At 35.2% G+C, this 25,153-nt stretch overlaps 3 protein-coding genes and 1 pseudogene across 3 annotated transcripts; all 4 read right to left on the bottom strand.

Moving 5' to 3' along the window:
* Positions 1-1,266: 1,266 nt before the first annotated feature.
* LOC142518714 (basic helix-loop-helix protein A-like) lies at positions 1,267-3,206 on the bottom strand. Its single transcript, XM_075621524.1, has 2 exons — positions 2,713-3,206; positions 1,267-1,803 (listed from the first exon to the last, which is right to left on the bottom strand). Exons 1-2 carry the CDS (start codon positions 3,001-3,003, stop codon positions 1,411-1,413), a joined length of 684 nt encoding a protein of 227 aa, XP_075477639.1. The 5' UTR covers positions 3,004-3,206; the 3' UTR covers positions 1,267-1,410.
* Positions 3,207-10,643: 7,437 nt separating this feature from the next.
* LOC142518708 (divinyl chlorophyllide a 8-vinyl-reductase, chloroplastic-like) lies at positions 10,644-12,303 on the bottom strand. Its single transcript, XM_075621518.1, is given in 2 exon segments — positions 10,644-11,670; positions 11,672-12,303. Coding segments are annotated over 2 exon segments (1,272 nt in total). The 5' UTR covers positions 12,116-12,303; the 3' UTR covers positions 10,644-10,842.
* Positions 12,304-12,807: 504 nt separating this feature from the next.
* LOC142519199 (mogroside IIIx synthase-like) lies at positions 12,808-14,384 on the bottom strand (annotated as a pseudogene).
* Positions 14,385-23,058: 8,674 nt separating this feature from the next.
* On the bottom strand, positions 23,059-24,656 carry LOC142519269 (mogroside IIIx synthase-like). The gene has a single exon (XM_075622235.1). The coding sequence runs from the start codon at positions 24,571-24,573 to the stop codon at positions 23,230-23,232; it is 1,344 nt and encodes a 447-aa protein (XP_075478350.1). The 5' UTR covers positions 24,574-24,656; the 3' UTR covers positions 23,059-23,229.
* Between the last annotated feature and the right edge of the window lie 497 nt (positions 24,657-25,153).

The raw sequence follows: 25,153 nt of genomic DNA, 5'->3' as shown, positions 1-25,153 counted from the left end.
TATCGGGTCAAATGCCCATCCACTGAGCACATGTCAGAATCAAACGAATCGCTATCAAATCAATGCTCGAGCTGGCACACCGGCCTCAATAAGGGATACTCGTATGATAGCGTCGACAAAGCGCCATCAAATCCCAAATCTCATATCCAATCATCGGGGCCACAATTGTCTATGTTTTACGGGTCATATAATACCAACATAGCAATTGTGTTCACAAACCCCAGAATCCAATCAAATCATATCAGGGTATCCAAGGATCATAGCTCAACGTGCATGTCATGTATCGATGTATGCATCAAACGATGTGTGTTAACAAAACATTTATTTTATACATCGATATATCAATCTCAATGTCATGTATGCCACATCAATCAACAAATAAGGCATATAGATATGTATTCTCATTCCAATCAATCAAATCAATCCGACATATATCATATAATACAGATACATGTCGTATGTTACCCGGTCGCAACATACCTCAATTCTTCGTTCCAGTTAATGTAGCCTGAAGATATCGGTATAATACTTTATCTACATCAATAACACATTCATTTCATTCAATAATATATTCAAATTCAATAATATATTTGAAACTTCGAAAATTCACATCAAATTCAAATCATAACATAATTCAATTTCGACTTCAAAACTTAGTTTCTTGTCGATTACTCTATCGCATATATAATCAGAATTAATAACCACTGACAAATAATTCTTCAATCTCAATTGTTAAATTCCCTAATTATAATAAATTGGGATAATTCAAAATAACATCACTATAATCATCTCTTATTCGTTAAAATCATACACTATTCAACAATATTCAGTTTCTGTATGATTTAACAATTTATCGGATTTATTCCAAAAATCGATGAATTTCAAACATCACCAAAAATATAAAATTTATACCTCAAATCGAAGACCTCGTGTCAACGATCCCAGATCTGAAGTCAGTTCGTCGATTGGATAAACCGATAAATCGCACGATCGAAAAGAAAATCAAAAACCCTGTTTTCTCTCACCTCTATCGTTCTTTGCTTTCTAATTTTTAATTTATTTACGAAAATGCCATCAAAATAAATTGAATATTTTTCAACTTATTTACCAAAATGCCATCAAAGTTATTTTATTTTCGGGGTCTCACAAAAATCAAATAACCTATTACACACAAAAATAAGAAAAATATATACTTTTCTAATTTCTTGTTCTTTAACTTAAACATCATAGGAGCTGGTTGGGAAAAAAATTACACCTTTTGAATTTTTATATTATAAACAGATAAAATAAATCTCAGCCTCATACACATTCATAATATAACCTTATTACACACAAAATTCAATCAAGAATTCATAATCCATCAGTCAAACATAGAAAACACCATCAAAATCCATATTGTCCATAGTAAAGCTACAAGCTTAGAAGCTCTTCCTTCATCTTCTGGATGGCAATGTCACATCCATGATGATTCGGTACCATTAATGTGGCTGCGAATGTTAACAAGTTTCGGTTGTCAACCGAAACTCTTGCCTCCAAAATCTCAGTTTGATGCTTATCCAACACATATATAATATCAGTCATCAAACCAGGTCTAAACGGGACTTCAATGGCCAGGAATGTGGCCTTACTGATTAGTGTGACATTGACAGAGGAGTTCTGGTTTGTGCCTTTTGATAAAACTTGCTTTTTGGCCTCCCTTGATTCATGCCATGGCTGTTTCCTTAGACTTTCTAGCCTGCGTATCTCTTCTTCAAGGGAATTAATGAACTTCACTGTTTCATCTATAATCTTTTCCCTTGGGGGCTGTAAACGCATTAGAAAAAACTTTAAGAAGACAAATTTTGGCGTGCCAATCAACTTATTCAATGGAATTTTAAAGCCAATATCCAAGGTTAGAGCATTACTATCCTTAAATCTTTTAGAAGATTTTCAAAATTACAGATTTTTCAAAGAAAAAAGATGAGCAAGAAGGAATGCAAGGAAATTTTTGTATCAAGTGCACAGAGATAATATCAAGTATAATGAGCTTGATTAGGGACAGGGATTGCATTGTTGCCTCCTCCGCGAGTGGCTAATACCGATCTTTGGGTACCTTTCCTTACTTGCGAGGATATCTTCTAATACACGTCGAATACTTGTCACAATTCACATAATCGATTAGAGGGTTATCTATGTATGCAAGTATCAAAATGTGATACAAGTGCAGAAACATGCTAAGTTTACACTAAGTGGCATTCTGAGTTCATATTGGATGCTATGGCTATTTTGAGAATCGAATTCAAGAGTTCACAAAAATGGATAGACCAATAATTATCGATCCACTGATTAAAAACAGAGTATATACAAAGATAGATACATACAAAAACAAATTTTCTTTAAAATCATGAATATGATTGATTAGCAAGAAATAAACAATGCAATTACAATGCATATGGCTCTGAAAGTTGATGGATAAGACTTAAACTGCAGAAACTTTTGATAAATTAGCACGTCTTACAAAGATAATCATCTAGCCCAACATGTGACAGATGAAATAAATTGAAAACTTAATGCAATTCTTCACACCATCGGTCACTCGCATCTAATCTAGTTGAATTAATCATAACCCACGAATAAAAAGATGAATATGCAGAGAAACAGGAATCAAACCATAATATCTAACCAAATATATTTATCAAATGAAAATTACAAGTGGGGGACAACTGAATCGACCTTATAGATCTCGAAAAGGCCGGGCACCATAGAATGAAGAATAGAGAATCTATCATTCATTTGCTTTCTCCTTTTGCGTTCCTTGACTTTGAGTATATTCTCTGCCCATATGGATTCTTGTTCTTCGTCGTCTCCTTTTCTTGAGTTGGGCCCATTTTCACTGATTGAAATTGGTGAAAATTTAGAAAATGGTGGGATCACAGTGTCCTTGTACCCTTCCATGATGCCCATAAACAGATTTCTGATCTCATCTTCTTCGAATTCCAGCAGCGTCTCCCCCTTGCTACCCATTTCACGCACTGAAACGAACTTTATCTGCCCATTTCAACGCACAAAAATGGGGAATTTATACGTGCATGCGCGCAGAGATACGTACTGGTGCGTGAGAGAGGAGGAGCATTTTTTTGGGTGGGCCTTGTTTCAGCAAGAAAGCTGTTAGAATATTTGCTGCAGAGAAACAGTTGTGTCTGGATTTTCCATCAACTCGTTAGAAATACAACATAGTTTCAATTAATTTAGTAATACTAGCTTTCATGAGTTAAAAGATAACGCAGAAAATCGTGTGAGACGGTCTCACATGTCGTATATTATGAGACAGATATCTTATTTTGGTCATTCATGAAAAAATATTACTTTTTATGCTAAGAGTATTACTTTTTATTGTGAATATTGGTATGATTGACCCGTCTCACAGATAAAGATTCATGAGACGTCTCACAAGAGATCTACTCTAAAAATAAATAGATTAGTCATGTGGCCCAAGTGAAAAAATAGTCACGAGAGTTCTCCAGGTGTAGCATAAAATCTGTCGAATCGTATAATTTTATGATAAATCATAGGTTGAGTCGAATTTTATGATCTAGTGTTTTTTTAAAAGTAGAATTTTATATATTTTTAAAACATATTACACTTGAAATAACAAAAGAAAAGGTGAAAAAAAATTGAGGTCATTTGCATGTACTTTTTTAACCAATGAATGATGACAACTTGATTCTTGGTCTTGTTAGTTTTGATTTTGTACTTCCCCTTCGATTTGATTAGTTAAACCAACTCTGCGCCATTGATTTATATTTTGATCTTTAGTCATGAATTTGGAAATCACAGTTCGGATGGATAATTGGAACAGCGCTTATGAATTTCAAGATAGCCTTGAAATAATTTCTTAAGCTAGTAATCAGAGTGATTAAAAAATGAGATATATGGATTAATAGTATGGTAGGATAAATAAGATGTTGTTTGGTATGATTTTAAAATGATGGATTATTTCTGTAAACATTAATGTATTGACCTAAATGCCCTCACTGCTATTTAAATCTATATTGGTAAATTATTTGGATTCATAATTATATATTAAACTTTACAATATAGATGTAATAAAATAAATATAAATTTATTTACTAAAATAAATATGTAGGTAGGCAATATTGTATATATTAAAAAAGTTGTAAAATTTTAAATAGTAGGGTACAAACTTGAGGCACGAGATTTTCTTCGTCAAACCAAATCCTAACCCTTACGTCCTCTGCTGCTGGGGAAATCTCAGTCCGATTTCTACTTTCATCATCGTTGCTTCGCAAAGTTGGGTGGACTGAGGACGAGTGAAAAGGTGAATTTCTTGCAGTGTAACCGTTGAAATGTTATGTGCATACCTGCATTTAATTTTTCTTCCACCATTTACTGGTCCCATACGATTTTGGGGTTATTTTTTGTTGTGTAACGGAGTCCTTGTTGTGCATCGTATTTTTTGTGTTCGTAAATCGGCGATCGAAGGTTGTGAACGTGTTGGCCGGTGTTCATACCGACGTCCGTCAAGATTACCAGCTACTTGTAAAACATAGTTAATAGAAGAGATGGTGATGTCTTCTAATTCTCCTTTCTTGGACAATTTTTTGTACATATATTTTAGAATTTAAGAATCGCAGTTGAGACCTTCTTTTTCAGTCTTGTTTGTCTGATATCTTTTTTATGTTAATCTGACCATATAACCAGTTGAACGCCTTGGTTGGATTCCATTAAATGTTCTGTATAACAGTTTGTGTTTTCGCGTGGGTAATTTTTGTTGATTTGTTCACTTGCATTCTTTGTACGTAGATATATTATTAAATGTGCTCGGGTTTGTGCTGAAACATCTTTGAATGCAGCCTAAAACCTATGTTGTTTTTGTTGGAAGAAAATCGGGTGTGTATGACAAGTGGTCTGAAGCCAACTCCGAAGTTTATAGATTTCCTGGTGCTTGTTTCAAAGGGTACGAGAGTAGGAAAGAGGCCGAGGAAAGCATTTGATAGTTATTTGAGAACGACGTCTGTTGAAACTTCAGCCTCGCAGCATAATTTCTCCACTTCTAACCCGAATGATACTGGTGACAATGCACGTAAGACTTGTAAGAAACTAGGTGATTTACTGAAAGCTATATCAGATTTAACTCGTGAAAATCGCAATCTAGCAAAGAGAATGGACAAGAACTCCCAAGATATAGCTATGTTGTTGGAGCAAATGGAACTAACGAAGGAGTAAAAGCTGACTTCTGATAATGAAGCTTACTGTTTTGTTACTCTTTCCACGTAAGTATGTGTGGTACAAATTTTCTTATTTTCTTCAATGTGTGACTTACATAATTTGTATACACATTATACTTAAGTGTGTACTTCATTTTAATGTTGTGTGTTGTCGTTTTAAGGAGATTTGATTACTATGTGTACTTTGTTTATGATTCTACAAACATATCATTGATCATCAGCTTCAATTTGTGTCCTATTCCTTCCTTCATAGTTGTATGTCCATGAATATGTTCCTGTCCTACTCATTCATTGAAAAATGTACTACAAATTTCTACTTAATTGTTCTCAAACATCGATAATGCTTCATCTTGAATTATTTTATTATTTTTTGGCAGATTCGTGGTGAAAGTGTCTGTATAAAATCCTATGTGCGGCAACAGGTTGAGCAGCATGTAGACTTTGACCGACAACTACATTTATGGTTGGTTTGTAAACATTATTATTAAATGTAAAATTTTGAACAAAGTTATTTATGGCTTATATCTACCACCCTGGACCCATCATTATAATGTGATTTGCATATCTTCTTTGGACTTCACCTACGTTTCTGTACAATTGAATTAACAGGTTGAAAGACTGATAATTAGTAGAAGTAGTTGGGTAAGTTATGATATTAAATGCCTATATTTAAATACATCATCCTACTGAGCTCACATATGCATACCATCCAAAATCGTTTGTATGTGTGATCACTTCCCAAAACATGTCTGTCACTTTTAACTTTGGTTCTGAAGATACTGTGACAAGCCCCTACGTTATACCGCTAATTGATCTGTGTTCCGACGATGAAAACAACAACATTCAGAAAGTTGAGAAGTGTGAAGTGAAATGGCAGGGTGTTGAAATGCTTGAGCCTGCCTCTGATTCCCCCAAGAAGAGGAAGAAAATGAAGTTATGTCACCCAACAATGGAGCTACAGCCGGACTGTAAAGAAGAAGATGAGACCGCCAAAGTCCAAGTGCATCGTGGTAAGAAAGGTGAAGATTGGAAGGAAAAAATGGCCGGCCCTGGCGATTCGGCCATCATCGTAATTGACCTCACAACTGAGTGAAGTGGGTAGCAGGTTTAAGAGTAGAAAAAGTTTTGTTCTTTCCCCACCCTTTTGAATCCATTACAGTACTATCCCTTTTGACGCCATGTTAATAGATTAGGCACAATGGTTGTACTGGCTCCTACGGTGGGGAAGAGCAGACTTTGTACAAATATTTTGTAAATTAACGTTGCAAAGTAATCAGAAAGTATTGTTATTAGCCTTCCAAATCTTTTTTTTCTGGCAGTTGTAGTTTTTTTTCTCCTTTTAACGTCATAATCGCACAAGCCACATTAAACAATTGCATTTTCCTACATTGTATGTTGTGTACACGATTGCATTAATGTTGAGGATAATAAAAACCAATCACCATTTCATTACGTACCGGGTTCATTAACAAAAGCCACCACAACTGCAGAAATTGTTTGACAACGTACAACTACAGATACAACTTCTTACAAAAGCAAAATGTACTTACCCATGAGACACACTAAAATTGAACAAAACACATACCAAAAACAACTAATGGTTCAATGCCCTTGAGACAGACTGAAACATATAGGTATTACATGGACGATTCACACTGATTCATCTTCGCAAAGAACACATCTTCTACACCCATTAATTTCCGCCCAAAATCCTATTCACCAAACAAATCTTGCCGCGATGACCTAATCGTTGAAACAAAGCCAAGTCGTTGTGGTTGTTAAACAACAACTTAGCTGCAAGCACTTGCTCGTCCTCTGAAAGATGAGTCATCCCGTCCAATGCACTCAACACCTCATCTTGTGCATCTGCAAGCTTGTCCTCTGAACCAAGCTTCTTGATCAAATATGTCATTGTGGTTCTCGTTATGTCGGCAAGGTTTTTGATGGCTTCAACTATGGTGTGTTCGGCGTCAGTAGCTTTCTTCTTTTTCTTAATCTTCGAAGTTCCACCTTCCTTAGGTTTTGATGATGGCGTTTTGTCTCAGATTTAGAGTCTTCAGCATCGTCGAATGTGTTAAATACAGGTGTGTCGGCAAGCCACGCAGCAGTAGGTAGTTCATTATCTATGTTGAGGACCTCATGAAGTGCATTCTCAAAATTGGTTGCGCGCTCACCTGTAGCACGATCATTTCCAAATATCTCGCACCAGTCATGATAATGTGTCCACTGGTTGTGTCTCATTGAACGTAACGTTGGGTCGGTCTATGAAAAATCCAAGAATTAAACAAGAGAATTCAACTGTAATGAATATTAACTAAACACTCAAAACAATACCTTAACGATTGCCTCCCATGTCTCGTCCGTGACATCGATTGTGTTATTACAATCATTCTAGCCCACACCACTTTTGCTTAGCAAGGTAACTAAAGCACTATATGTTTTCTTCCACACGTGGATCTTCGAATTGATATGTGGATTTCCACGTAAGCTATTCCCGGGGATAGATTCCTGCATTGCATTCTCCAACAGATTTAAATATCCAGCCTTAAATCCATTCTCACTTTTCCATCCCTTCGTTATGACATCTTTCAGTGCTTGGATTAGAACTTCTTCTTCTCGAGCATTCCAACTACGTCGTGTCTTGTCTTGTTTTTTGCTCCTGACGACAACGCTCGCGGATGATGCTCCACTATACATATATAGTCAATTGTATTGTTTCTCTGCCTCTGTACAAAAAAAAAACATCCTTCAACTGTGTCATACTGTGTCACGAAGTATAAACATACGGAAATAGGGAGCAAACATTTCATGGCAAAGCTGTAACGAAAAATTTTATACAAAGAAAACATTACATGCACAAAAGTGAATATTGTGAGAGCCTAGGGAAATTGAACATAAGAGAAACAATACACTGAAATTGAAAGTACAGTAGCGTGTAATTAAAATGAAATACAAGCGAGTTAATTGTTCATGTTCCACATCGACATTGCACACTCGTCTCTCCAAGCATCCCACCCAATTGAAGACTCCAAATTGTTAATGTGCGCATTTTGTGTGTCATTAACTGGGCTCCCACCATACTCTTCTACATTGTCCATTGGATCTTCATCCATTTGAGTTCGTATGAAATTGTGTAACAGAATGCAAGCCAAAATTATATGGTTATGAATTTTTAGTGGGTAAAACGAAGGACTTCGAAGGATGACCCATCTTTTTTTCAACAAACCAAATGCTCTTTCAATTACGTTCCGAGCTTGAGAGTGTCTCCAATTGAACAACTCCTTGTAATCTTGTGGCCCGCAAGCACGATTGCCCCAAGCATCACGATGATACCTAACACGGCGATACGGAGTCAAGAAACCCTCAACATTTGTATATCCATTATCACATAGATAATAACAACCTGCGTTTTGGTAACAGAAATTAGTAAGAGTTTGACAAATCTTTGAAACCAACTCAGTACTTGGCACTAATGCTAAAAAACGAATAAAGAAATCTCATCTTCAAAAATACAGACAAAACCTCGTGGAACTCTCAATGAATCATCCCTGCTTAGTGCATCTCGTAAAACTCGAGCATCTGCCGCGGATCCCTCCCAACCCGTCAGAGCGTAGATGAAATTCATATTACGGTCACATACACCCAACACATTCACCGCAATAGTACCTTTTCGATTTCTGTATCTTGCTTTATCTTGGGAAGGGACATGTACACCGATATGGGTTCCATCCAAAGCGCCGAGGCAACCCTGTAAGCAATGTGTATATAACCTTTATATGATGGAACCAAATATTAAGGAAACAAAAATTCGAAATATAAAGATCCAAATGAGGTATTACCTTAAAAAAACCTCCATGTTTCATTTCTACAATCTTCATCAACAGGAGACGGCTTCACAAGGAGTAGTGGATGTGACTTTAGCAACGCTTTAAGAACATCATGAAAATGAGCACTAACTGTCTGTCCACTACGTATGTAATCATGCCCAGCAACACGATTCTTTTTATGATGTGCCAATATAGACAAGAGCATGGCAACTTTCTCTTCGACTCGTACGTATCTTGAGTCAGGTAACCCTCCTACGTTTTTCAACAAATAACAGAGTCGTGCAAACGCGCTTTGATTCATCCTTAAGTTAGTCACACATTGGATATCTCCGAGTTCAATAATCCTATGCAGATTGCTCAATTGAGCATTGACTCTGCCGATCATGCTGTACGAAGCAGCTTGTCTTCGACGGACACGATGTGTAATTGCGACCATTCGTGCATGCTCTCATATTAGGAGACATAACATCAAAAAAGATTGACAGAACATATGGTAGACCAGCAGAAGGATGAGAAGTTTTCTACGGTGCTCCATGTTGGCAGTAAACTCAACAAAAAACTGGAAATTTATGTGTGATTACGAAACAAATGGCAGGAACATTGTGAACTAACAAATGTCATTTAATGGAAACGCGATTAAAGGACATGAATGTTAACCAAATAACAAAATGCAAAAAATGTATTTCAATTTTCAATTTTAGAAAATTCCACACATATTTGGTTAAGAACTGTAATTTTCAAAAAAAAAATTTATTAAAAAAACTAGTCTTCTGTACTAGCAATTACTTTGAGATTGGTACAGAAATGGAAAGAAATTACTTTCTTTCACTCAAGTCAACAAATGCCGGAAACGGTGGTTCAAAAAATTTGGGGGAAATTCACAACTAACCCAACCTTACCTCCATAGCATAGCTCAAGCTTCCATACGGTCGCAGATAGAAACAAATGAAACGAAAATTAAGCAGCAATCAATGTTAGTTCACCAATAAGAAGCGGGAAAACTAATTATTCAACCAAAAAAACACATACAACATTTACCTCCACAAACGGATGCTTACAAAACGGCTACAGAAGACAGAGAAGTAGTTCACCCTTCAACAGTTTCGAAGCTTGAAGAAATAAAAGAGGCGGCCACTGAAGAGAGATGAGAAGAGTTTTGTTTTTTTTGGTTGGTGAGGTTAAGGGTAAATTGGGTAGGGGAAGCATAAATATCAACTACTGTTCATTTAAGGATTGTGAATACCACAGAAAAGTGAGGATTACTATCTCTTATTTTCATTGACGTACAGTGGATTAATCACGGGCTGGGAGTTATCACATGTCAACTTAAAAACGAGTCAAACAACGGATTATATGTTATTCCTTCCTTAGTCCTCCCACAATCACTCGTACCAAACGTAACGTCAATGGCTTATTATAATATATGGATGGATGCCCGAATCCTTTTGCGTTACGCATCAATCATTCATTCTTCTTCACGAGTTACTTTTTCATTATCATTTGCTGATTATGATATAATAATATTTACATATCATATTATTTTTATAAAAAAACCGTGTGAGACGATTTCATGGGTCACAATGTAATATCAAACACAAGCTGTGTTTCAATATGACGTAACTAGTGTTACTTGTACAAGAGGTTAGTAGCGAAAAATCAAATTTCCAATTAATGAACCACTAAAGTTATATTACACAAAATCCATGTTTTTTTTCCAGAATCCAAAAACCAGACAGGCAAACTTAGTTTTTGAGGATTTTTTAGACCAACCAACAACCAAATAATCTCTAGAAAATAGTTTGCTCCCCCAACTCTTGGCCAGCCATTCCATCTCGAAGCACCCTCTCAAAGAATTTTTCCAAAGTGTCCTTGCCATAACTCGGTGTCTTCCCTGCATCATATTTGCCTGTTTCGGGATCCCAGATCAGCATACTCTCTGCTGCATAATACCTTCCTATCTTCCCGAACTCGGCTGCATCTTCCAGTGAAGGAAACACCTTCACAAGAAAATCAAGAACTCCAATAGCAAAGTCCATTATCTGAATGGGTACTTTAAGAAACTTAGGCTCTTTTCCTAACAGCTTAAACAGAATCTCCCCTTGTTCCAAGGGTGTCAATGCGTCCCCCGGTCCCCCAATGGGAAGAATCTGGTTAATCGTTTCTTCGCTCAATATGCAATCTGTGATAAACGAGGCCAAATCTTGCTCGCTGATCGGCTTGCAGGCACATAATTTCCCGTCGCCAAACATGACATAAGGTTTCCCATCTTTAACCAACTCAACCTGGCCTGCCAAGCTCTTGAAAAATGCAGTAGGCCTTACTATACTATATGTGAAACCCTCTTCCAATTTGGCTTCTTCCATCAATTCGGCCTCGAATTTCAGTTTTGCTCGTTGAAATTCGAGAAGGGGCTTTTGCACACAGATGGCAGAGAGCAAAACAAAATGAGAAGCACCAAACTTCCTACCAGCAACAAGACTGTTCTTTGTTGCCTCATAATCAATCAACCACGAGTCCTTAACTCCACCATTTCTACTAGCAAGGCAAGAGACAACAACATCAACAGAAATTCCAAGATTTTCAATGCTTCTCTCTAAAGATTCTAACTTGGTAACAGTCCGAAAAGCACACATTAGCGCCATTTAACAACCCGGACGTTTCCTCTTTACTATTCTTCCCTCTTGTACCACTTCTTTCTCTAGCAATGGCTATGACATTAAAACCTCTTTTAGTCAACTCTTTAACCACAAAGTTCCCAATATAACCCGTTGAACCCACCACCAAAACATTAATATCTTTCGGGTTTTTACTTCTGAATGAAACCATGGGTACTGTTTCAACATCTGAGGTAGACGTAGATACAGCAGTCACAAGTTTAGATATTTCTCTCCCAAATTTAAAGGGATGTGAGAAATAAACAGGAGGAAAAGGGAAAGCATATGGGACAGTGGTTACCTGAAGTTGACTATCAAAACGAGAGAATAAACACCCTTTATAGCTCAGATTTTTAGAGTAGTGAAGTGCAAGTCCATTGCAGTTGAAGGGGGTGCAAATTGACATTTTCTTGACTGCGGACACCTAAATTTCAGAACAAAATTGGACCAAGGAAAAGCATTGTGTTAAAGAAAGTTCATGAAATGAAGAAAAAAGAGGGTGAACGGCATTAGAATCAACGATTGTGCAATTGCTGAGAGCTCAATGCCTCTATCGCAGTAGGATCCAAATGATTGGTTCATATTTGGTGGAAAGATACAGGATTGGGAAACGCATAAATGGATTTGGGCCTCATGCAAAATTGCGGACCAAAGCCCACAAAAGGAAAAAATGTTGTATACTTTTCAAAATGATTACTATTTCATCATATTATATATATTTTTTATGATTTTCTAATACTTTCTAAATTATAATTTTTTTTTAAATAAAACACCCCACATACTTACCATAGGGGCTTAATTAAGATTTTGAACGACTAGTTTTAGTTTAAAAGGTCCAAAAAATTTAATTCTATATAGCATATTTACCAATTTAAAAAAAAAAAACTGAAGATATGAATATGATATGAATATGATGCTGTGTATTCCGTAGAACCACACAATTTCAATTATTGGTGGTTGGACATATGCATAGGAGACCGATGTGATCATCCCTATAACGAAAATAGGTTCTACAACTGAAGCTTGGATATACATATTAAACCTTCACATTTAATTCAATCAATTCCCCACATTTAAAAGGCCAAAACAACCACAAGATCTTCAACGGCGAGTGGATGAAAGTTCATGCTACTTGTTCTTCAAACAAAGCCTCAAAATCTGCTTTGCCACTTCATCAACTTCTTGTTCATCTTCCTCTTTAATCTCCTCACTCAATTTCCTTGCTTTGAACCTCATTTTTTCTTCACCGCTCCTCTCCGCAAAAACTTTACTGATCGCTTTCGACATCTCTTCCCCTGTAAAAAGTCCGTTTTCGCCCTTCACAACCTCCACTCCAACACCAGCCTCCACGACCAATCTGGCATTTATAGGCTGATCATATATACTAGGCATGGCTATAACTGGAACACCATAATACAAGCTTTCTGTTACAGAACTCCAACCGCAATGACTAGCAAAAGCACCTGTGTTAGGATTTGACAAAATCTTGGCTTGTGGAACCCATCCCTCCACAACTATACCTCTCCCATTCACCCTTTCAAGAAATCCTTGAGGCAGGGCCTCTTCTAGAGTGACACGCTTATCCTCGACCGAAAATTTTACCGCCCATATGAAATTCACGTCGCATAGCTCCAACCCTTTTGAGATTTCTCGTATTTGATCCTTAGACAAGAAGTGCTCACTACCAAAGCAAATGAACAGAGTGGAGAATCGCTCTTTTCTACTTAGCCACTGCAGAATATCTGATTGTTCTTCAATTTCTTTAGAATCATGCACTAATAGTCCGGTGGGTACAACTCTTTTTTGACATAAAACAGAAAGATGATTCATATACTTACCATCAAACCCTTTACACCCCTTGATCAAAACAATTTCACTAGACATCCTAAGTATTCCAAATGCAAAATCTTGATCAGCGTCTTTGATTTCCAGTTTAGACGGAGCTTTTAGATCGACTTTTTCATGGTCCAAGAGATATATTTCTTGAAAAGGAAAAGTAGAAATACTCCCGTGTGTATATAAACTGATGGAAATATGAAAAAGGTGCTGCTCCTGAAGTTGCAAAGTAAACCGAAGGAATACCTTGGGATGAAGCAAGCTTTGGAACCCATGGTTGGAAGAAATCATATATCACCAAATCAGGCTTCAGATTATTGAAGATATCAGAGAAGCTAGAGCTTGACATTTGGAAAGCTTGCATAAGGGTTGGTGTCATGTTGGGAGGCAAATTCTTGGTTGTGTGGAGATCTGGAGGAAGCTGAGGCGAAGATGGCACGCTAAGTTCCACAAGTTCAATTGAGGAATTGACGGGTGAATTTTGCATAGTTTTCTTGATGGATTCAAGATTGATAGCGGAAGAACAAAAATATATGTGGAATTTTCTGTTTGAGAGCCTTTTGGACAGTTCAAAAAAGGGAAACACATGGGAGTAAGCTAAGTATGGAAACACTAAGATTCTAAATTTGGCCTGTTCTTCCTCCATGAATGGAACCTCTCACTCAAATTCTTTTTAGTTGTATAGTTCTCAAGAACTTTGGTATGCTTAGATCCCAAATTCTCCAATGATTGTTGAGTAGGCGATAGACTAATGAAATATTGTTTTAGTGTAAATAATTTGAGAGGATTTTTTTGGTTGAAAAGTCCTTGCAATAAAGCAAATGGGCATGAATAAAAATTTTGGAAATTGGACATCATGTGGGACTTGTACATATTTCATTCGGAAAAAAAATCCTTATATCGAATAATTTTTCAAAATGTTTCCATTCATGAGATGAATAAATTTTGATTAAAAGTTTTAATTATTTTTTAGAATGTGTTAAAAAATATTTATAGTAAAATTTTGATTAAGATACGCAATAATAATATCGATTTTGTTAGGATTTATTGTTCGACAGATAATAGTGAGTTATAAAAATATCAGTATAGGATGTAAAACAGAGAATTCGTGTTTTATCATAATTAAATGTTGTGCCAGATGTTACAACATCTAAGATAACATGCAGCGGAAAATTAACTTTTATAACACGAATTTACTTTAAATAAATAATGGACACGATTAAATATGCACAAGTATAAATACTTGTACGGTGCCTTATGGCAAAAATTAATCACTAGAAAACAAATCGTTTACACAAAAACCTATCACTAGTGATTAAGACTAAAATCAATTTCCTCAACCAATTGAGAAAATAAAAGCTTTCTAAACCAAATAACCAAAACAAAAAAACATAAACAAGAAAGCTGAAAACGTGAGCCAAACGAGAATCCACGAAGACGATCTTCAGCCAACTTCTTCACAGATGTTGTCTGCAGATGTTTTCAACATTTAAGGCAATACGAGATCACCACTCTTCAAAGCACTGACGACTTCGAGAATTATATTGCTCTGAGAATCTCCACTACGTGTATGTGTGTATGTTCAATATCGAAGCACAATTCCCCATGAGCTTGACCTCTTATTTATAGATGCAGAATCCTATCTTCACAAGGAAACCTAAAAAACAAGGAAAGTAAGAGTTTTATTAGGAATAAACTCTTTTTAAACACTAGTACCATATCTCACCAATATACTATCACAAATAATCAAATCTTCGAATAAATTTGACTTAATATCTCATCATCTAAGAAGGACAAAATCATATCAAATATTTACTCAATCAAATCAACAAGGAAAATTGAATTAGAGAAATAATTTCAAAATATAATAATTAAAACCAGAGATATTATTTCCCTTCAGATTTAACAACTTCCAGTTTAGGTTTTGTATTTTTCGATTTTCAGCAATGCTTTCAAGACAAATCCTTTGTTTTTAGTTGCATAGTGGTTAAAGAAACAAGAACTAACAGTTGAATTTAATGCTTACAATCATTCTAATTTTAGGATTTGGTTTTTTCATCTAATTTGATGCATTTATACCTGACAACATTTCACAAATTTGGATCAAACAATAAGTGATATATACCTAATTAAGTTACATCAACAGATTTTATTATTTTTGTTGAGATTGGTCCAGCCTTGTAGAAGAGTTAATCAAGCTGTTTAACTTGGGAGTAGCAACTGAGAATTGAAGTCAAATCAATGTATATATCTATGTCAAGATTTATTTAGCAATCAAGCTAAGAAATTACAGTTAAGAGTTTCTTGGTCAGTCGACTTGTATATATGTTGGGCAGAGAAGCTTAAACTCTTACTGTAATCCCTCTTCTAAATTTGATAGTGAATTTTCTTGGGGTTGGTTGCTTCTGTAAGAAAATTGTGACCCGTAAAATAAACGTGTTGAAAATGACGACGGTCATTGCCAACAATTGTTGAAAAAATTTGTACACAGCAACCTCAAATTTTGAAAATTGAGATGCATATACAAATTTGGTTTGAATCTCGAGCTCCCAAAACACTCGGTGATGGTATGAGTGTGCCTATAAATACCGAAGGCATTGAGGTCCCTAAACACACAATCGCATACAGAAAATACACCATCTAAAGGAGTGTTGAAGTGTTTAGAAGGCTTCAATCGAAAAGAAATCAGAAAGCTTCAACAAATTTTCAATGGCCGGAGGTAACACTCGATTTAAGCTTCCGCATATATTTTTTCATGTTCATGTATACGTAAAAAACATGATTTTTAGAAAAATTCTGACATTTGGTATCAGAGCAACGATACCTCAACCTTGAAAATTTTGTTTTCATTTTGGAAAGTTTTACGTAAAAACTTGAAGTTGAAAATCAGATAAAATGATATTGAGAAACTTACCTCAGAATTGTGTTCTCGGTTGCACCTTGAAATTCTTCCTTGAAATCTTAAATATTGGAGAATTTTTTCGGGAGGAAAATATTTTGAAGAAGGTGCTACTGGTTTTCTGAAAATTGGAGAGGTTGAAGACGAAGAGATATACAATGAGTTGCCTTCATTTTTCAGAAAATTAATACCAATGAAACATTTCACGTGAATCTGCCTTCTCATTAAAGTCTATGCAAATTTTTATTATATTATTATTATTAATGTAGTGGGACCCACACCAATTATCAAATTGGTATACATGGTCTTTGTTTTTTCGTTTTTTATTATTATTATTTTTAAAATAAAAATAATAAATAAATAATTATTAATGTGTTAGTAGGTTATATGTATAATTCGGTATATATATAGCATTTGGTTAAATAATTTGTACACATTAAAAATAATTCCAAGTTCGACGTAATTTTTAATACATGTTTAGAAATTATTTTTGCATATTAGATAAAATGTCAAATATTATGGATAAATGTTTGATGTGTACATGCAAATTTAATATTATACTTGTATTTATTTTTGGAATTTTTTAAATGCAAATTGTATTGAAAAATATTTTGGAAAAACAATATTCACATTGTATTCATATCAAATTATATTAAATTGTTTATAATTTGAAATGAACATATCAAGTAAGATGTGAATATAATAAAATATTTCAGATATTCACAAATGAACAAATAATACTCACTTTATCACTACTCTGATAAAAGAGAAAAACTGATGAGGAGCCCACATTTTATGTAAATGTGATCCTCACTTTATCACTACTCTGATTGAAGAGGAAAAACTGATGGGGAATGTAATTGTTCATATTAAGTAAAAATGTGAATATAAAGTTATTTAATATGAAAAAGCTTATAAAGATTCACATAAATGTGGATAATTAAGTTGAATAATAATTATAAGGTGACGTAAGAAAACATTATCTGAGAGAGTTCTTCATAGACCGGTTTAAACTGCCTTGACTAGCCACTAGTCTCCCTGATGAACATTGCTCTGTCTAGGAGTTGGGTATTTAAAGGGCCTTAGCACTACCCATTTTTCCTGGGAGCACTCTTGGAAAGTGTTGATTGAGAAATAATTATTATATAAAGCATTAAGTAAAGCCAAAATTTTGTCCAGTGAACCGTATAATTTTAAATAATTGAGGAATAGCCACAACATCCTTAATTATGAAAAATTATGCATTAAGTGGATTTGGATCACATAATGGACATAAATTGTAATTAATTATATAAACATAATAAAATTTACCTCACATGGATTTTTATTATATTTATATAACTAATTAGGTTAAAATATCAAATTATATTTTCTTAATTTACCCACAGGAGTTAAGGAAAATACATTTTGATAGTTTTATCATAAAGTTACAGAAAAATCTTATTGAATTAAAATTTTAGCCCACAGGCAAATTTTATGCCACTAGATTTTTAAAACATGAATTACATTGGTAAAACATGATATTGTTTCAAAATTTTAAGCATATGATATTTTGTGCAGTTATGCAACCTGCGAGTTTTTCTAATATGAAATGTGACATTCCCGAATTAAAGGGCGATAACTATAAAATATTGAAAGAAAGAATTCTTCTTCAATTAGGGTGGATGGATATTGATTATGCTATACGGAAAGACGAATCATCTGCTATTACTGAAAACAGCATTCCGGATGATGTTGATCTTTATGAAAAATGGGAGCGATTTAATCGACTCTGCGTAATGTTCATAAAGACCAAAATCTCTGCTGGTATGCGTGGTTCTGTCGACTAGCATAATAATGTCAAAGAATTATTGAAGGCTATTGATGAACAGTTTCAGTCTTCAGATAAGGCACTTGCTAGCACCCTAATTATGGAATTCTCTTCATTAAGGCTCACCAGTGTGAAAGGTGTGCGAGAGCACATCATGAAGATGCGGGACATATCGGCTCGGCTCAAGACACTTGAAGTGGAAATGTCTGAGACTTTTCTTGTGCACTACATTTTATGCACTCTTCCACAGCAATATGGACCCTTCAAAATTTTCTACAATACACATAAGGATAAATGGTCGATTAATGAATTAATGACCATGTGTGTTCAAGAGGAATGAAGGTTGTTGATGGAAACGAGTGATAATGTATTTATGACTACACAAGGAAAGTATAAGAAGCAAGCCAAAGTCAAGGGAAAAGGGAAATGAATAATTCCACCCCAACCTGACATCAAGAAAGAATCCAAGTGTTTCTTCTGTAAAAAGACTGGGACACATTAATAAGGATTGCAATAAATTTAAGGACTGGCTTGAAAAGAAAGGTATTCCTACTTCATTTGTCTGTTATGAATCTAATATGGTTGATATGATTTATAACACATTGTGGATTGATTCTGGTTCTACAATCCATGTTACAAATACCTTGCAGGATATGCAAAACCTAAGGAAACCAATAGAAAATGAGCGGAGAATCTATTCAGGAAACAAGATGTCTTCGCATGTGGAGGCTATTGGGACTTGCTGCCTAGTTTTGAATAGTGGTTATATTTTAAAATTGGAAAAAACTTTTTATGTTCCTAGTTTTTCTAGGAATTTAATTTCAGTTTCAAAACTTGTACCCCTTGGTTATTCATTTCAGTTTTTGGATAAATCAATAAATTTGTTTTATAAATCAAATCTTATTGGAAATGGTACAATGGTTGATGATCTTTTCTCTATTTCTTTACAAAATAATAACACCACTATGCATGTTCAAAGAGGTATTAAAAGATGTGTTATAAATGAAAATTCCTCTATATTGTGCCACAGGAGATTGTGACACATCTCCATAGAGAGAATTAAAAGATTAGTAAATGATGGAGTACTCAGTACTTTAGATTTTACTGATTTTGAGACTTGCGTGGACTGCATAAAGGGAAAACAGACCAATAAGTCTAAAAAAGGTGCCAAGAGGAGTACAGAAATATTAGAAATCATACATTCAGATATTTGTTGTCCAGATATGGACATGCAAAGTCCGAAATACTTCATCTCTTTCATTGATGATTATTCACGATTCATGTATATCTACATGCTTCATAACAAAAACGAAGCACTTGAAGCCTTCAAGGTTTTTAAGGCTGAAGTGGAAAAGCAATGTGGAAAACATATTAAGATCGTGAGAACTGATAGAGATGAAGAATATTATGGTAGATACACTGAGAATGGACAGGCACCTGGTCCGTTTGCGAAATTTCTCCAAGAACATGGGATTGTTGCCCAATATACTATGCCTGGTTCTCCGGACCAGAATGGCGTAGCTGAGAGGAGAAACCGAACATTATTGGACATGGTGAGGAGCATGTTTAGTAGCTCTAAACTTCCTAAATCCTTGTGGACTGAAGCTCTTAAGACAGCTGTGTATATATTAAACCGAGTTCCAACTAAGGTTGTTCCAAAGACGCCATTTGAGTTATTTAAAGGTTGGAAACCGAGTTTGCAACATATACGCATTTGGGGTTGTCCTTCTGAAATAAGAGTTTACAACCCATATGAAAAGAAACTGGACCCAAGAACTATAAGTGGATATTTCATTGGGTATGCTGAAAAATCCAAATGGTACAGATTCTATTGTCCATCTCACAACACTAGAATTGTGGAATCAAGAAATGCAAAATTTCTTGAAAATGACTTGATTAGTGGGAGTGATCATGACATAGTTTTGGAGAATGATCACATTAATGCACAACCCTCTTATTCAAATGATAGATTGGTCGTTATTCACACCCCTCAAGACCAAATGGGTGTTAGGCAACCGATTACTGAAGTTCCACAAATCGCTGATGAAAATCCAGTAGATCAAGTTGTTAATGAAGAACAACAAGAAATTGTTGATCAACCAAACAACCTTAGAAGATCTACTAGAATAAGAAGATCAGCAATATCTAGTGATTATATTGTGTATTTACAAGAATCGGACTTTAACATCGGAGCCGAAAATGATCCTGAAACGTTTTCACAAGCCATGAGTTGTAATGAGTCAAAACTATGGTTTAATGCTATGAAAGAAGAGATGAATTCTATGGCAGTTAATGGAGTCTGGGATCTTATTCAGTTGCCTGATGATGTAAAAGCCATTGGATGTAAATGGGTCTTCAAAACAAAGAAAGACTCATTAGGCAACATTGAAAGGTATAAAGCAAAACTTGTTGCTAAAGGATTCACTCAACAGGAAGGAATCGATTATAAGGAGACTTTTTCTCCTGTATCTAAGAAAGATTCTCTCCGTATCATTCTAGCATTAGTTGTACATTTTGACTTCGATTTACAACAAATGGATGTGAAAACAGCTTTTCTTAATGGAGAACTAGAGGAAGAGGTTTATATGAAACAACCTGAAGGATTCTTCTGTAGTAATGGTGAGCAATTGGTATGTAAGCTTAAGAAATCTATATATGGATTGAAACAAGCTTCCAGTCAATGGTATTTAAAATTTCATGATGTTATCTCTTCATTTGGATTCGTTGAGAACCTCATGGATCAATGTATATACCAGAAGGTCAGTGGGAGCAAGATTTGTTTCCTTATTCTATATGTGGATGATATATTACTTGCAACCAATGATAAAGGTTTGTTATATGAGGTGAAACAATTCCTCTCTAAGAACTTTGATATGAAGAATATGGACGATGGATCTTATGTCATTGGCATTAAGATACATAGAGACAGAATTCGAGGTATTCTAGGTCTGTCTCAAGAAACCTATATAAATAAAGTTTTAGAGAGAGATCGGATGAAAGATTGTTCACCAAGTATAGCTCCCATTGTGAAAGGCGATAAATTCAATTTGAGCCAATGCCCAAAGAATGATCTAGAGCGGGAACAAATGAAAAGCATTCCTTATGCTTCTGCTGTTGGAAGCTTAATGTATGCTCAGGTTTGCACTAGACCTGACATTGCATTTATTGTTGGGATGTTGGGAAGATATCAGAGTAATCCAGGTTTAGATCACTGGAAAGCTGCAAAGAAAGTCATGAGGTACCTTCAAGGAACCAAAGATTATATGCTTATGTTCAGACGAACTGAGAATTTGGAAGTAATTGGCTACTCTGATTCAGACTACGCTGGCTGCATTGATTCAAGAAAATCCACTTCATGATATATTTTCATGCTAGCTGGTGGAGCTGTATCTTGGAGAACTGCAAAACAGACATTGACTGCTACTTCCACTATGGAAGCTGAATTCGTATCTTGTTTTGAGGCAACCTCACATGGTGTATGGTTGAAGAGTTTCATTTCAGGGCTTAGAATTATGGATTCTATATCTAGGCCATTAAGAATATATTGTGACGATTCAGCTGCTGTTTTTATGGCTAAAAATAACAAAAGTGGTAGTCGAAGCAAGCACATCGACATTAAGTATTTAGCCATACGAGAACGTGTTAAAGATAAAACCATGGTTATCGAGCACATTAGCACTGAATTGATGATTGCAGATCCTTTGACTAAAGGCATGCCACCATTGAAATTCAAGGATCATACAGAACGAATGGGACTTGGTTCTTTTATGTAATTTTGTTGTAAAAACAAAATTAATGAAACTCATTAAGTTATGTTATTTTTCATATTCAGTTATGTACATATTCAGTTATCATGAAAAATATCAATAAAGTTGGACCTCGAATAAACATAGGGTTTATTCATTAAGTTATTTGAGAGATATAATACATTGTGATACATGGAAGATAATAATCGTTTTTAGATGACCTATCACCATGATTCATGTATTTTAATTTCTCCTATGATAAATGAGATATACAGGTCAAGTGGGAGAATGTAAGAAAATTATGACCCGTAAAATAAACGTGTTGAAAATGACGACGGTTATTGCCAACAATTGTTGAAAAAATTTGTACATGGCAGCCTCAAATTTTGAAAATTGAGATGCGTATACAAATTTGGTTTGAATCTCGAGCTCCCAAAACACTCGGTGATGGTATGAGTGTGCCTATAAATACCGAAGACATTGAGGTCCCTAAACACACAATCTCATACAGAAAATACACCATCTAAAGGAGTGTTGAAGTGTTTAGAAGGCTTCAATCGAAAAGAAATCAGAAAGCTTCAACAAATTTTCAATGGCCGGAGGTAACACTCGATTTAAGCTTTCGCATATATTTTTTCATGTTCATGTATACGTAAAAAACATGATTTTGAGAAAAATTCTGACAGCTTCCCCTGGAGTAGGTTTAGGAACCGAACCACGTAATTCTTGTGTTGATCGTATTTTCTTTTTTATCCTTCGTAGATCAATTTCTTGGTGTATTACCGTGTGAATCTCTTCTTGTGTGTGAGGTTAATAATCAAAGGCTTGAATCAATTCTCTGATGTGCTTGTTGTTGGTCGATCAGTATTGGAATTATTTGTGCAATCTGGAACGTGTTTTACAACAATTTTATTATCCATGCTTTAATAGCATTTGATAATATTATATTATTCAAAAATCAATACAACAGTTTACGAGACTTGGTGTTGTTAAAACATGTCTTTTTAATTTTAAGATCAAAGCCGATGTCACTGGTTCGAGGTTTGACAAACTCTATGTTTCGAGTTAACCAAACAGGTTCATTACATAACTATAGATCTAAAGTTTGGATACACAAACCTCCATATTTTGTTGAATCAATTCCTGACATTTAGAAATACAAACCAACCAAAGATCAACTGAATTCTCAGCATCGATCTTTAACTGTGAATTCATGCAACTCAAACTTGTTACTTACTCTTCAAACAAAGCCTCATAATCTGCTCTGCGACTTCATCTAATTCTTGTTCTTCTTCCTCTTTAATCTTCTCGCTCAATTTTCTTGCTTTAGACCTTATGTCTTCACCAGTCCTCTCCACAAAAACTTTACTGATCGATTTTGACAGTTCTTCCCCAGTGAAAACACCATCTTGACCCTTCACAACCTCCACTCCGACACCAGCCTCCACAACCAATCTGGCATTTATAGGCTGATCGTATCTAATCGGCATGGCTATGATCGGAACGCTATAATACAAGCTTTCGGTCACAGAACTCCAACCACAATGACTAGCAAAAGCACCTGTGTTAGGATTCGATAAAATCTTGGATTGTGGTGCCCATCCATCCACAACTATCCCTCTTCCTTTCACCCTTTCCAGAAATCCTTGAGGGAATGCCTCTTCTAAGGTGATACAATCATCCTGAACTGAAAATTTTACAACCCATATGAAATTTACGTCGCAGAGCTCCAACCCTTTTGAGATTTCTTGTATCTGATCCTTAGACAAGAAATATTCAGACCCAAAGCAAATGAACAAAGTGGAGGAACGCTCTTTTTTACTCAGCCACTGCAGAATATCTGAATTTTTTTCATTTCCTTTGGAATCATGCACTAATAGTCCAACGGGCACAACTCTTTTTTGACACAAAGCAGAAAGATGATCAATATACTTCGCGTCAAACCCTTTGGACCCCTTGATCAAAACAATCTCACTAGACAAGCCGAGCATTCCATCTGCAAAATCTTGATCAACATCTTCGATTTCCAGTTCAACGGGAGCTTTTACAACTTCTTTTTCATGCTCCAGGAGATATAGTTCTTTAAAAGGAAAAGTAGAAACACTCCCATATGTATATATATGATGGAAATACGAAAATGTTGCTGCTCCCACAGTTGCAAAGTAAACAGAAGGAATACCTTGAGGTGAAGCAAGCTTTGGAACCCATGATTCGAAGTAATCATAGATCACCAAATCAGGCTTTAAATTATTAACGATTTCGGAGAAGCTAGATCTTGACATTTGGAAAACTTGTAAAAGGGCTGATGTCAGGTTGGGAGGCACATTCTTGGTTGTATGGAGATCTGGAGGAAGCTCAGGCAAGGATGGCAAATTAAGTTCTACAAGTTCGATTGAGGGTATTTGTTTTTGCATGGTTTTCTTGATGGATTCAAGATTGATAGCAGAAGAACAGAAATATATGTGGAGGTTTCTGTTCGAGAGCCTCTTGGCTAGTTCAAAATAAGGATATACATGAGAATAAGATAAGTAAGGAAACATTAAGATTCTGAATTTCACCTGTTCTTTCTCCATGGACGAACCTCCAGCTCCAATCTTTTGTAGTGGTATACAAATATATATATGTGTGTGTGTGCATATATATGTGCATAATTAGTTCTCAGCTGTATATATATATATATACATACACGCATGATTAGTTCTTAGCTGTACAATGATTAAGGAGCAGGTGGGCAATATAGAATATAAAAATGAAGATTTAGGGAAGATCTTTGTTATGTGATAATATTGAAAGGGTGATTTGGTGACAAGTCCTTATCGTCAAATAAACTAGGGCCTGGTGTACAAAAAATTTTGGACACCAAAAATCATGTGTGTATATATATATTTTATATCAGATTCTGGAACATCCGCAACTGGATGTATGCTAATAAGATATATAAAAAAAAACTTTTAATATCCAATATTATCGTATTAATGGAGTGTGTGAGAGAGTTTTTGTTTATTTTAAAGTAATTTTTCTATTTTGTTTTCTGAAAATAGGTGAGAAGCAAAAGTAAAAAGTGTTCGAAAATAAAATCATAAAACTAATATAAGCTAAAATTTGAATGTTCGAAGAAAAATTATTTTCAAGATTTTTGTTGTTGTACAATTA

Source organism: Primulina tabacum, chromosome 11 (assembly GCF_025594145.1).
Source record: "Primulina tabacum isolate GXHZ01 chromosome 11, ASM2559414v2, whole genome shotgun sequence".
Taxonomy (NCBI): domain Eukaryota; kingdom Viridiplantae; phylum Streptophyta; class Magnoliopsida; order Lamiales; family Gesneriaceae; genus Primulina; species Primulina tabacum.
This window is presented reverse-complemented; position numbering and strand designations above follow the sequence as displayed.

What these genes read in the sequence shown, in the direction of transcription:
- LOC142519269 (XM_075622235.1), bottom strand. Translation starts at nt 24,573, where the DNA reads ATGGAGAAAGAACAGGTGAAATTCAGAATCTTAATGTTTCCTTACTTA.
- LOC142518714 (XM_075621524.1), bottom strand. Translation starts at nt 3,003, where the DNA reads ATGGGTAGCAAGGGGGAGACGCTGCTGGAATTCGAAGAAGATGAGATC. An exon ending in GCCTTTTCGAGATCTATAAG is followed by an intron (nt 1,804 to 2,712) that starts GTCGATTCAGTT and finishes ATGCGTTTACAG; the next exon opens with CCCCCAAGGGAAAAGATTAT.